We start from the raw sequence: 14,888 nt of genomic DNA, 5'->3' as shown, positions 1-14,888 counted from the left end.
TTATTAAGCACCCACCCTGTGCCAGGAGCCATGCAAGGCAGCAGTGAATATGACATTTCAAGCTCAAACCCTCCTCAGGGCCTTTGCACTTGCTGTCTTCTACCTCGACTACCTCCCCACACGTTTGCATGGCTCCCCGCTTCATGTTCTCTGGGTCCTGCTTAAATGTCACCCTCCCTAGAGAGGCCTTCCCTGACCCAACTATCAAAAGTGCAGAGCCCCCAGAGGCAGGAAAGGGTTGTTGTGCTCCTGAACCAAAAGGACACCTGTATAGTTTCTACCCTGTGGGCATAGAACCTCAAGGGGCAGCAGAACTACCACAAGAACTTGGGGCATCCATATGTTCATCAAGCACCCTCTGTTCACTCAGTAAATAACTGAAGGTCAGTGACTGTCTTGAGGAGGCTCAGTATCTTGTAGCTGCAGGTAGCAGAAAACCTATGTAATGAAGACTTAAACACTTGCTCACCTAACAAGATTAGAAGTAGGAACTAACACTATATTGTAAAACAACTATACTCCAATTAAAAAAAAAAAAGATTACAAGTAGGTGTATCCTACATTGTTTCCGTGGGTCTAAAAATTCACCAAGCAGCCCTTTCCATCATTTTGCTCTACCTTTCTAACCATCTTTGGCATTTTCTTTTCCAATATTTTGCCTCATGATCCCAAAACAGCTGCCACAGCTCCAGACATCACATACTAACATGTCATCATCCAAATAAAAAGGGCAAGTAAGGAGGAAGGAGTTCTCCTCAGGTGCCTCTCTCTCTAATCATGGAGGAAAACCTTTCTCAGAAGCCCCCAGCCAACTTCCTCATTAGCTTCAACGGGTCACAAGTCAGAAGGATACAGGACAAACCCCTGGTAAACAAGGCTGAGGTTGTCATCGCTTGCTTAGACAATCATAACTCATCCCCTACCTCTCGGGCACGGCGCTGCCAAATTCAGGGTTCTGGAAGTAGGAAGAAGGGAGGATGGCTCTTGGACAGGCAACAACTTTAGTCAACGGTCACATCTTCCTGTGATAAGCAGGCAGTCAAGTTTTTTCTCTGGAGTCAGACCACTCTGTGCCTCAGTCTCCTCATCTGTAATATAAGATACACATAGTATACAGCAAGTATTATCCCCATTTTACAGACAAGCACCAAAGTAAATTAAGATCACCCAGCTAATGGTGGTAGAACAGAGCTTTGCACTGAAACATTTAACCCTCACGCTATGGAAGTATCAATATTTTGCAAATTTTTCTCCCCACATGAGTGATTTCTTTCCATAATCAGGATAACACTTCTTTTACACCAATTACAACTTTTGCTGTCTCTGCATGCTGCCTGTACTGTTACCTACTTAATGTTTCCCTTTCAATCGATGCACTTATGTTTAAAATTGAAAACTTGATAGCATGACAATAACACAGAGCAAGCATCACCTGCTGTAAAGAAAAGGAAAAGATAAAAAAGACTCTCTGGGACCAGCCCTATCTGTTCAAATGGAGATTAGTGAGAGTTAGGGCGGGGTTGAAGACACAGTAGCATCTAGTCGAGATTTTCTATCTGAAGTAGCAGGATTGAGAACACATTTTTAAAACAGGAATAGCTTTCTCGCTGTGTGATTTAATTCCATGTCAGCATGCCGCCTAAGACCACGCTGGTCCCAACAGAGGAGGGAGGGTCAAACGGTCCACATGTCGGACAGTGCAGGATAAGCAAATCAAAATAGGCTCAGGTGGGGTGGGGGGGAGGGAATTAGGAGATTGGGATTGCCATATATACACTACTATGTATAAAATATCAATAGATAACTAATGAGAACCTACTGTACAGCACAGGGAACTCTACTCAGTGCCCTGTGGTGACCTAAATGGGAAGGAAAATGGGGGTTATATGTATACGTATAGCTGATTCACTTTACTGTACAGCAGAAGCTAACACATTGTAAAGCAACTATACTCCAATCAAAATTAATTTAAAATAAGTAAATAATTTTTTTTTTTTAAGAATAGACTCAGAAGGAATAGAAAGCCTGCCTGACCACGTAGGGGTCCACCAACGATGTTCTGTGCTCCCGGTTTGGGAAATGCCCACATGCTACACTGACTCAGTGTGATTTCTCCTAAGGTTCTAACCATGGGCGTGGGATCCAGGGGGGCTGTGGGAAGCACCGCACAGAGCCGTAACCGTGTGGCTGGTGTTCTGTGTTCCAGCACAACATGCCTTTCTGGCGGATATCCTGCCACGCGGACTTGGAGGCGCTGAGGCACGCCCTGGAGCTGGAGTATTTATAGCAGAACCCGCAGCCTCGCCACCTGCCATCAGAGAGGCAGCCCACCCGCCCAGGCCCCCGGTTTTCCCCACCTCCCCTGCCAGATGCTAGACACCAGGCAGGGTCCCTCCCGCCAAGAGGACGTGTCCGGTGACCATCTCAGAAGCCGTCCTTTCAGTCCCAACGCGGGTCCAGAGAAACAAAGTACACAGCAGTGGCTTTGGAATATTTAACTTTGGGGAAAAGGGCTGGCTCGGAGTCCAGACTTTTCTGCAAGACTCACAAGCAAGGAATTCCTGATTTGGGGGAGGGCTGGTGATGAGGAGGGGACAGGCTCTTTTTTTTTTCTCCACTTTAATTTATGGACTAATCTCATTACTCTGGTATTACGCTCTTGTACCTGTGTTGTTGGTTTTTGTTTTCTCAGCTGGCATGTGGGGCAGTGCACAGCTCTAATTTAAGCCTCTCTGCTCTGAGTTGTGCTTTGAGGGGACAATCATTCTTTGAACAGAGGGGGGCGATTTGGGGCTGTGGGGAAGACTATTGCTTATTTTTGTTTTTAAGAACGTAACCTGATGTCATGTGGACAGTGCACGTGCCTTATGCTGCCATCTTGTTTTCTAGGAAGAGGGGACCCTGGGGAGGAGGCAGTACTTTGTGACGGAAAAAGGCATTAAATAAAACCACGTTTACATTTTGAAGTGGGGTGGAGTGTCACTACTTCATTACTGCTTTTGAGGCTTCTGAATTTGTTGGTGTTTCCCAAAACCTTTTCAGTTACGGAAGCATAAAATCCGACTCAAACTGCCTTAAGCCAAAGAAAAAAGAAAATCGTCTCCAGGAACTTTGGGTAATAACTGTCTTTAGCCATAGCTGGATCCAGGTGATCAAGTGACTTTCTCCTGTGTGGTTTTACTTCTCAGGCAGGCTCTTCCCTGTGTGGCAAAGGCAGCTCCAAGAATCTTCCGGCAAAACCATACCAGCAGAAAGAGAGCACTTTCTGCACAGGGGTTCTAGCAAAAGCCCCAAGACTGTGTCAAACCTGAGTCATGAGCTGCCCATGGAGCTGGATGGGGTTCAGTCTCTCATTAGCAGAAAGTTGGGGAGAGCTTGTCCCCCAAAGGAGGAATCCGCGAGCTACTACTAAAAGAACTGGGGAAAATGGGGGCTGGGATGGAAACTAGAACTGACCTCCATGCCATTGGTGGGACTTCATTTTCCAGCGGATAAGCCAAGGATCCAGTGTAGGGAACAGGAAGGGACATCTGGAGAAGTTCCAAGGACATCTTGAGCTCTGTTGCTGCCCACAGAATTCCAAGCAGGGTCTCGATCCATTTGATTGGATGCTAAACGTAAGTATAGGCTTCTCCCTCTATTCATGTTGGTGAAATCCAGGGTCACCAATTGGCTGGCATCCATGTCAGTGGAGATGGGAGATGACTTCATGGATGACTGGAGTCTCAGAGCTACAATCTGATAGATGGAAAGTCATCACCAAGGGTGAGACAGACTCCCTGGCTAGGCTCTGAGCTCCCTGGGGGCAGGTGCTGTTGGTTTCATCTCTGTATTCCCCCAAATCAAGCACGAGTGTCGTTCTTAGAATCAATCTACAGAGTGGATACTGACATAAATTGGAATCCCGTTATAGATGACGTGGAAGGAAGGATGAAAGTATAATTGGAATCATAGGTAATTGGGTGAATGGATATTTGGAAAAATGGATGAATAGATGTCTAAACGGGTGGGTGGATGGACGTTTGGTTAGGTGACTGGATGCTTGAGTGATTTGAAGGTGGATGTTTAGCAAGGTGATTGGAGAACAGATGAATAAATGGATGGATAATTGTTGGGATGACTAGATGGATGGCTATATAGATTATGAGTGGACGGATGACTGAATTGAAGACTGAATGGTTGTATGGTGAGATGAATGGATAGATGGTTGTTTGGATGAGCGAATGGTTGCATGGCTTTATGGAAAGATATATAGATGGTTAAGAGGGTGAGTGAGTGGCTAAATGAATGGATGGCTGTTTGAATGAGTAGTTGGATGAAACAGTTGATGGGTGATTGACAGTAATACTGTGATGGCTGGATATGTGGGCGCAAGAATGGTGCAACAGTTAAATGGGTGGATGGTTAAATGGAGGTAAAGAATCCCTAGAGTTAGTTGCCTAGAACATGTGGGTCAGCCTCACTATTATTTGCCTACTTAGATTTTTTTGTAATGAGCGGAGGTGTTTTACTGGATGAATTGACTTCTGGCTGGAATAGACAAAGGGACTGGAGCAGAACCTCCCAGGGAGTCAGCCATGTGAACGCTTCTGGATCCTCCCTGTCTCCCCATTGTTTGGTACCCCTGCCACTCAGGCACCCACTTGTAATCATGCGCTATCCAGCCCTCCCTTTCCACCACCATCAAAACCTGCTGTCAGAAAAAATTCTGTTTAGGGAGATTGGCTCAACATGGCGGAGTAGAAGGACGTGCACTCCCTCCCTCTTGCAAGAGCACCAGAATCACAACTAACTGCTGAACAATCATCGACAGGAAGACACTGGAACTCACCAAAAAAAGATACCCCACATCCAAAGACCAAGGAGAAGCCACAGTGAGATGGTAGGAGGGGTGCAATCGCAATAAAATCAAATCCCAAACTGCTGGGTGGGTGACTCAAAAACTGAAGAACACTTATACCACAGAAGTCCACGCACTAGAGTCAAGGTTCTGAGCCCCAACTCAGGCTTCCCAACCTGGGGGTCCGGCAGCGGGAGGAGGAATTCCTAGAGAATCAGACTTTGAAGCCTAGCGGGATTTGATTGAAGGACTTCGACAGGACTGGGGGAAACAGAGACTCCACTCTTGGAGGGCACACACAAAGTAGTGTGCGCATCGGGACCCACAGGAAGGAGCAGTGACCCCATAGGAGACTGAACCAGACCTACCTGCTGGTGTTGGAGAGTCTCCTCCAGAGGAAGGGGGTGGCTGTGTCTCACTGTGAGGACAAGGACACAGGCAGCAGAAGTTCTGGTAAGTAATCCTTGGCGTGAGCCCTCCCAGACTCCACCATTAGCCCCATCAAAGAGCCCAGGTAGACTCCAGTGCTGGGTCGCCTCAGGTCAAACAACCAACAGGGAGGGAACCCACCCCACCCATCAGCAGACAAGTGGATTAAAGATTTACTGAGCTCTGCTCACCAGAGCAACAGCCAGCTCTACCCACCACCAGTTCCTCCCATCAGGAACCTTGCACAAGCTTCTTAGATAGCCTCATCCACCAGAAGGCAGACAGCAGAAGCAAGAAGAACTACAACCCTGCAGCCTGTGGAACAAAAGCCACATTCACAGAAAGACAGACAAGATGAAAAGGCAGAGGGCTATGTACCAGATGAAGGAACAAGATAAAACCACAGAAAAACAACCAAACGAAGTGGAAATAGGCAACCTTCCAGAAAAAGAATTCAGAATAATGATAGTGAAGATGATCCAGGACTTCTGAAAAAGAATGGAGGCAAAGATTGAGAAGATGCAAGAAATGTTTAACAAAGACATAGAAGAATTAAAGAACAAACAAACAGAGATGAACAATACAATAACTGAAATGAAAAATACACTAGAAGGAATGAATAGCAGAATAACGGAGGCAGAAGAACGGATAAGTGACCCAGAAGACAGAATGGTGGAATTCACTGCTGCAGAACAGAATAAAGAAAAAAGAATGAAAAGAAATGAAGACAGCCTAAGAGACCTCTGGGACAACATTAAACGTAACAACATTCGCATTATAGGGGCCCCAGAAGGAGAAGAGAGAGAGAAAGAACCCGAGAAAATATTTGAAGAGATTATAGTCGAAAACTTCCCTAACATGGGAGAGGAAACAGCCACCCAGGTCCAGGAAGCACAGAGAGTCCTATACAGGATAAACACAAAGAAACACGCCGAGACACATAGTAATCAAATTGGCAAAAATTAAAGACAAAGAAAAATAATTGAAAGCAGCAAGGGAAAAATGCAAATAACATACAAGGGAACTCCCATAAGGTTAACAGCTGATTTCTCAGCAGAAACTCTACAAGCCAGAAGGGAGTGGCATGATATACTTAAAGTGATGAAAGGGAAGAACCTACAACCAAGATTACTCTATCCAGCAAGGATCTCATTCAGATTCAATGGAGAAATCAAAAGCTTTACAGACAAGCAAAAGCTAAGAGAATTCAGCACCACAAAACCAGCTCTACAACAAATGCTAAAGGAACTTCTCTAAGTGGGAAACACAAGAAAAGGACCTACAAAAACATACCCAAAACAATTAAGAAAATGGTAATAGGAACATACACATCGATAATTACCTTAAACGTGAATGGATTAAGTGCTCCAACCAAAAGATACAGGCTTGCTGAATGGATACAAAAACAAGACCCATATATATGCTCTCTACAAGAGACCCACTTCAGACCTAGGGGCACATACAGACTGAAAGTGAGGGGATGGAAAAAGATACTCCATGCAAGTGGAAATCAAAAGAAAGCTAGAGGAGTAATACTCATATCAGATAAAATAGATTTTAAAATAAAGAATGTTACAAGAGAAAAGGAAGGACACTATATAATGATCATGGGATCAATACAAAAAGAAAGAAGATATAACAATTATAAATATATATGCTCCCAACATAGGAGCACCTCAATACATAAGGCAACTGCTAACAGCTATAAAAGAGGAAATTGGGGCTTCCCTGGTGGCGCAGTGGTTGAGAGTCCGCCTGCCGATGCAGGGGACACGGGTTCATGCCCCGGTCCGGGAAGAGCCCACATGCCACAGAGTGGCTGGGCCTGTGAGCCATGGCCGCTGAGCCTGCGCATCCGGAGCCTGTGCTCCGCAACGGGAGAGGCCACAACACTGAGAGGCCCGCGTACCACAAAAAAAAAAAAAAAAAGAGGAAATTGACAGTAACATAATAATAGTGGGGGACTTTAACACCTCACTTACACCAAGGGACAGATCATCCAGACAGAAAATTACTAAGGAAACACAAGCTTTAAATGACACAATAGACCAGATAGATTTAATTGATATTTAGAGGACACTCCATTCAAAAACAGCAGATTACACTTTCTTATCAAGTGCACATGGAACATTCTCCAGGATAGATCACATCTTGGGTCACAAATCAAGCCTCAGTAAATTTAAGAAAATTGAAATCATATCAAGCACCTTTTCTGACCACAATGCTGTGAGATTCAAAATCAGTTACAGGGAAAAAAAACGTAAGAAACACAAACACATGGAGGCTAAACAATACGTTACTAAATAACCAAGAGATCACTGAAGAAATCAAAGGGGAAATCAAAAAATACTTAGAAACAAATGACAATGAAAACACAACGATCCAAAACCTATGGGATGCAGCAAAAGCAGTTCTAAGAGGGAAGTTTATAGCAATACAAGCCTACTTCAAGAAACAAGAAAAATCTCAAACAATCTAACCTTACACCTAAAGGAATTAGAGAAAGAAGAACAAACAAAACCCAAAGTTAGTAGAAGGAAATAAATCATAAAGAGCAGAGAAGAAATAAATGAAATAGAAACAAAGAAAACAATAGCAAAGATCAATAAAACTAAAAGCTGGTTCTTTGAGAAGATAAACAAAATTGATAACCCATTAGACAGACTCATCAAAAAAAAGAGAGAGAGGACTCAAATCAATAAAATCAGAAATGAAAATGGAGAAGTTACAACAGACACCGCAGAAATACAGAGCATCCTAAGAGACTACTACAAGCAGCTCTATGCCAATAAAATTGACAACCTGGAAGAAATGGACAAATTCTTACGAAGGTATAACCTTACAAGACTGAACCAAAAAGAAATAGAAAATATGAACAGACCAATCACAAGTGATGAAATTGAAACTGTGATTAAAAACCTTCCAACAAACAAAAGTGTAGGACCAGATGGCTGGCTTCACAGGTGAATTCTATCAAACATTCAGAGAAGCGCTAACACCCATCCTTCTCAAACTCTTCCAAAATATTGCAGAGGAAGGAACACTCCAAAACTCATTCTATGAGGCCACCATCACCTGGATACCAAAACCAGACAAAGATACTACAAAAAAAGAAAATTACAGGGCTTTCCTGGTGGCGCAGTGGTTGAGAGTCCACCTGCCAATGCAGGGGACATGGATTTGTGCCCTGGTCCGGGAAGATCCCACATGCTGCGGAGTGGCTGGGCCCATGAGCCATGGCTGCTGAGCTTGAGCGTCTGGAGCATGTGCTCCGCAACAGGAGAGGCCACAACAGTGAGAGGCCCACGTACCGCAAAAAAAACCAAAGCAAAACAAAAGAAAAAAAAGAGGGCTTCCCTGGTGGCACAGTGGTTGAGAGTCTGCCTGCTAATGCAGGGGGCACGAGTTCGAGCCCTGGTCTGGGAGGATCCCACGTGCCGCGGAGCAACGAGGCCCGTGAGCCACAACTACTGAGCCTGCGTGTCTGGAGCCTGTGTTACTCAACAAGAGAGGCTGCGATAGTGAGAGGCCCGCACACCGCGATGAAGAGTGGCCCCCGCTTGCCACAACTGGAGATAGCCCCCGCACAGACACGAAGACCGAACACAGCAAAAATAAATTAATTAATAAACTCCTACCCCCAACATCTTAAAAAAAAAAAAAGAAGCACCTAAAACCAATCAATTTCTGGAGGTGAAATATAAACAAATACATGCAAAATATTTTCTTTAAAAAAAGAAAAAAAAAGAAAATTACAGACCAATATCACTGATGAAGATAGATGCAAAAATCCTCAACAAAATACTAGCAAACAGAATCCAACAACACATTAAAAGGATCATACACCATGATCAAGTGGGATTTAACCCAGGGATGCAAGGATTCTTCAATATATGCAAATCAATCAATGTGATACACCATATTAACAAATTGAAGAATAAAAACCATATGATCATCTTAATAGATACAGAAAAAGCTCTGGACAAAATTCAACACCCATTTATGGTAAAAACTCTCCAGAAAGTGGGCATAGAGGGAACCTACCTCAACATAATAAAGGCCATATAAAACAAACCCACAGCAAACATCATTCTCAATAGTAAAAAACTGAAAGCATTTCCTCTATGATCAGGAACAAGACAAGGATGTCCACTCTCACCACTATTATTCAACATAGTTTTGGAAGTCCTAGCCATGGCAATCAGAGAAGAAAAAGAAATAAAAGGAATACAAATTTGAAAAGAAGAATTAAAACTGTCACTGTTTGCAGATGACATGATACTATACATAGAGAATTCTAAAGATGCCACCAGAAAACTAGTAGAGCTAATCAATGAATTTGGTAAATTTGCAGGATACAGAATTAATGCACAGGGACTTCCCTGGTCATGCAGTGGTTAAGTATCTGCCTGCCAATGCAGGGGACATGGGTTTGAGCCCTGGTCTGGGAAGATCCCACATGCTGCAGAGCAGCTAGGCCCATGTGCCACAGCTACTGAACCTGTGCTCTAGAACCCGTGAGACACAACGAGCCTGCGTGCCACAACTACTGAAGCCCGCATGCCTAGAGCTGGTGCTCCACAACAAGAGAAGCCACCACAATGAGAAGCTGGTGCACCACAATGAAGAGTAGCCACTGCTCACTGCAACTAGAGAAAGCCCGCACACAGCAACGAAGACCCAACACAGCCAAAAATAAACAAACAAATAAATTTATTTTAAAAAATTAATGCACAGAAATCTCTTGCATTCCTATACACAAATGATGAAAAATCTGAAAGAGAAATTAAGGAAACACTCCCATTTACCAATGCAACAAAAAGAATAAAATACCTAGGAATAAACCTACCTAGGGAGACAAAAGACCTGTATGCAGAAAACTATAAGACACTGATGAAAGAAATTAAAGATGATATGAACAGATGGAGAGATATACCATGTTCTTGGATTGGAAGAATCAACACTGTGAAAATGACTAAACTACCCAAAGCAATCTGCAGATTTAATGCAAGCCCTATCAAATTACCAATGGCATTTTTTACAGAACTAGAACAAAAAATCTTAAAATTTGTATGGAGACACAAAAGACCCCAAATAGCCAAAGCGGTCTTGAGGGAAAAAAACGGAGCAGGAGGAATCAGACTCCTTGAGTTCAGACTATACTACAAAGCTACAGTAATCAAGACAATATGGTACTGGCACAAAAACAGAGATATAGATCAATGGAACAAGATAGAAAGCCCAGAGATAAACCCACGTACCTATGGTCAACTAATGTATGACAAAGGAGGCAAGGATATACAATGGAGAAAAGACAGTCTCTTCAATAAGTGGTGCTGGGAAAACTGGACAGCTACATGTAAAAGAATGAAATTAGTGACACTGATGAAAGAAATTAAAGATGATACAAATAGATGGAGAGATATACCATGTTCCTGGATTGGAAGAGTCAATATTGTGAAAACGACTCTACTACCCAAAGCAATCTACAGATTCAATGCAATCCCTATCAAACTACCACTGGCATTTTTCACAGAACTAGAACAAAAAATTTCAAAATTTGCATGGAAACACAAAAGACCCCGAATAGCCAAAGCAATCTTGAGAACGAAAAACGGAGCTGGAGGAATCAGTCTCCCTGACTTCAGACTATACTACAAAGCTACAGTAATCAAGACAGTATGGTACTGGCACAAAAACAGAAAGAGCAATGGAACAGGATAGAAAGCACAGAGATAATCCCACACACATATGGTCACCTTATCTTTGATAAAGGAGGCAGGAATGTACAGTGGAGAAAGGACAGTCTCTTCAATAAGCGGTGCTGGGAAAACCGGACAGGGACATGTAAAAGTATGAGATTAGATCACTCCCTAACACCATACACAAAAATAAGCTCAAAATGGATTAAAGACCTAAATATAAGGCCAGAAACTATCAAACTCTTAGAGGAAAACATAGGCAAAACACTCTATGACATAAATCACAGCAAGATCCTTTTTGACCCACTTCCTAGAGAAATGGAAATCAAAACAAAAATAAACAAATGGGACCTAATGAAACTTAAAAGCTTTTGCACAGCAAAGGAAACCATAAACAAGACCAAAAGACAACCCTCAGAATGGGAGAAAATATTTGCAAATGAAGCAACTGACAAAGGATTAATCTCCAAAGTTTATAAGCATCTCATACAGCTCAATAGCAAAAAAACAAACAACCCAATCCAAAAATGGGCAGAAGACCTAAATAGACATTTCTCCAAAGAAGACATACAGATGGCCAAGAAGCACATGAAAAGCTGCTCAACACCACTAATTATTAGAGAAATGCAAATCAAAACTACAATGAGGTATCACCTCACACCAGTTAGAAAGGGCATCATCAGAAAATCTACAAACAACAAATGCTGGGAGGGTGTGGAGAAAAGGGAACCCTCTTGCACTGTTGGTGGGAATGTAAATTGATACAGCCACTATGGAGAACAGTATGGAGGTTCCTTAAAAATCTAAAAATAGAATTACCATATGACCCAGCAATCCCACTACTGGGCATATACCCAGAGAAAACCATAATTCAAAAAGACACATGCACCCCAATGTTCACTGCAGCACTATTTACAATAGCTAGGTCATGGAAGCAACCTAAATGCCCATCGACAGATGAATGGATAAAGAAGATGTGGTACATATATACAATGGAATATTACTCAGTCATAAAAAGGAACCAAATTGAGTCATTTGTAGTGACGTGGATGGATCTAGAGACTGTCATACAGAGTGAAGTAAGTCAGAAAGAGAAAAACAAATGTCGTATATTAATGCATATATGTGGAACCTAGAAAAATAAGACAGAGGAACCGGTTTGCAGGGCAGAAATTGAGACACAGATGTAGAGAACAAATGCATGGACACCAAGGGGGGAAAGTGGTGGGGGGTTGGGGGGGTGGGGGGATGAATTGGGAGATTGGGATTGACATGTATACACTAATATGTATAAAATGGATAACTAATAAGAACCTGCCGTATAAAAAAATTAACAAAATAAAATTCAAAAACAATTCTGTTTAGAGTTTAATAAAGAGTAAATTACCTATAAAAAAGAAACTTTACTTTAACAGGCTTCCATTAGAGGCGCTAACAGCAGACTCTCAGCCGTCCACACAGGAAGAGGCTTGGGGTGAAACAGATAGACCTGCCCCTTAATCCTGAAATTAACTGCCTAGACAGTCAACTACTTCTCTGTTGTGATGACTAAATGTCAAAGGCTGGTGCTGACAGTCCACAGTCTGTAAGGTAAGTGTTTTACTCTGAATTCTACATGACTCAGAGCTGCCAGTGGGCACGGACAGTGTCTTTCTCATTCTGTAACAGAGATGGCAATTACTGTATGTTGGATGATGCATGGATGGATGGGTGGATGGTAGATGCATGCATGCATGGATGGATGGATGGATAGCTAAGATTCAGTGGTCCCAGGTTGCTTTCCTTCACTGTTTCCCCAGCAGTATCTTGCAGCTCTCTAGAACATTCTTAGAAGTAGAGTAACTGGACTATGCGGCACTCCCAAAGAAAAGCTCTTGGCCTCCCAGAAGTCTGAGCATTGACTCAAGAACTTCCTGGCCAGCTCAGCAGAAGGACAGAGAACCAAAGAAGTCTTCAGGTCAACCTCTGGGGCTGAAGGCATTTGCCTGTCAAGGGATTTAGAAGTCAGAGAGCTACCATTGGGATTTTTTCCAATTGCAAAGGACACAAATACAATCAAAGGAGCTTAAGAAACAGAAGTCTTTGGCTTACTTGACTGAAAGGTTCAGGAATGTGTGATCTCAGACCCCATCACCACCACCACCCCAAATGCAGAATTCAAGATGTGTCTTTAAATTTTTTTTAATTTGGTCTCTTTCTCTCTATCCCTGGATTCTGTTTCCTCTAATTTGGCTTCATTTGTAGGCAATAATCCACATGCTTGGAATAGAAGCTGTGGCGGGAATGATTCAACAAAGATTTCCATTGATAAAGTATTGCTTAATTCTTAAAAGGATAACTGTTTAGGAAAGATAGGTTAAATTTATTATGTGAGTTTAAAACGTCCTTATGGTTTAAGTATTTTGAGTTGATTCTTCCTTAGTTACTTACAGCCAAAAGCATCTCAACTTATATAGCACATAGTAAATAATGTTATTAGTAAGTAGTAGTATTATATCACATGGGCTCATATTTCTACTCAGGAAATCAATCACTCATGTTACCAACTGGACCAGGCATTTTTTTCATCAGATATTCATTGAGCATCTACAAGGCACTGATAGTGTCCCAGGCACAACAGACACAAATTTGAATAAGACATTGTCCTTGCAAAAAAAAATTTGATAAATTTGACCACCTTAAAGAAACATTATTAAAAAACATAAGTAGAGACAAAAGCCAAACTGAAATTCAAATCACAGACAAGAGCAAGAGTTAATCCCTGTAATATATAAAGAGCTCTTAGAAATAAATAGGCCAACAACCAAATAAAAAATTGTCAAAGGTCATGAACAGCCATTTTATATATTTTTCCAAAATATAACTGGTTCTTAAACTTATAAAAAGATGCTCAGTCTTACTCATAATAAGAGAAATGCGAATACATCGATACCATATTTTTCATCAGATTGACAAAAATTTGAAAGTTTTATGACTCACAGTACTGGTGGAGCTGTGCAGCTTCATGCATTGCTTGTGGAAGCTGAACTTGGTACAAATCCTAAGGAGGGAAAGTTGGCAACGTTTATCTAATTTGTAAGTTTCACCCAGCAATTCCACTTCTGAGAATCTATCTACAGATATATTTATGTAAGTATGAACATTCTGCACAGAGTTATTTTCTACAACACTGTTTCTAACAGCAAAGAATGAAAACAACCCAAATATCCATCAGTAGTGGACTGATTAAATGGAAATAGATATATATAATGGAATATTATGCAGCCATAAAAAAGAACAAGACCAGTCCCTATGGATCAATTTGGAAAGATCTAAACATACCACTAAGTGAAGAAGAACAATTGTAGAACTGTGTGTGTTGCATGCCACCTTTTGTGTAAAAAGGGAGAAAAAGAAATATTTGCAAGAAACTTTGGAAGGATATATGGGACAACAAAACAATGACCCTCAGAGGGCTATCAGACACATGGATGACAAGTGGGAGAGTGCCTTATTCATATATTGAATTTGCGAATGGATTACCGTAAGAACGTCTTGAAGGTCAGGTGTCAGTTCTGGAGACTTCTCTATCAATAGCCCATTTCCCTTGGGGGCCTGTTTCTAGCCAGTTTCCCCCAAACGGCAACACTCACCCTTTCACTCTGTGCCTAATGGTGCTGGTGCAAAGGCTGAGGAAGACTGTTCTGGAAATCAGGCGACCTCGTTCCTGCTCCATCCCAGGAAGCCTCACCCCCACTGAGCCACCATTGCCAAAAGCAGGGTCTCAGTGGTCCAAGTCAGGGACTCTTATCATGTTTCGGGGCAGCTGTGCTACATCCATTCCTCTACTCTGCCGGGTGAAGCCCACTTACCAGGCGCTCTTCTCGGCTTCTGGAAGCAGAGGTGAAAACACACAGAGGCATCCCAACTCTCATGAA

At 42.3% G+C, this 14,888-nt stretch overlaps 1 protein-coding gene across 2 annotated transcripts in view; it reads left to right on the top strand.

The window, feature by feature from the left end:
• EYA2 (EYA transcriptional coactivator and phosphatase 2) overlaps positions 1–2,287 on the top strand; it is a 183,709-nt gene extending 181,422 nt beyond the window's left edge. For both annotated transcript variants that reach the window (XM_060120223.1, XM_060120224.1), the window contains one exon: positions 2,207–2,287. In XM_060120223.1, coding sequence (XP_059976206.1) covers positions 2,207–2,287 — 81 coding nt within the window. The remainder of the gene's footprint in view (positions 1–2,206) is intronic.
• The last annotated feature ends 12,601 nt before the right edge of the window (positions 2,288–14,888 follow it).

The sequence above is a fragment of the Mesoplodon densirostris genome, chromosome 16 (genome assembly GCF_025265405.1).
Source record: "Mesoplodon densirostris isolate mMesDen1 chromosome 16, mMesDen1 primary haplotype, whole genome shotgun sequence".
Taxonomy (NCBI): Eukaryota; Metazoa; Chordata; class Mammalia; order Artiodactyla; family Ziphiidae; genus Mesoplodon; species Mesoplodon densirostris.
This window is presented reverse-complemented; position numbering and strand designations above follow the sequence as displayed.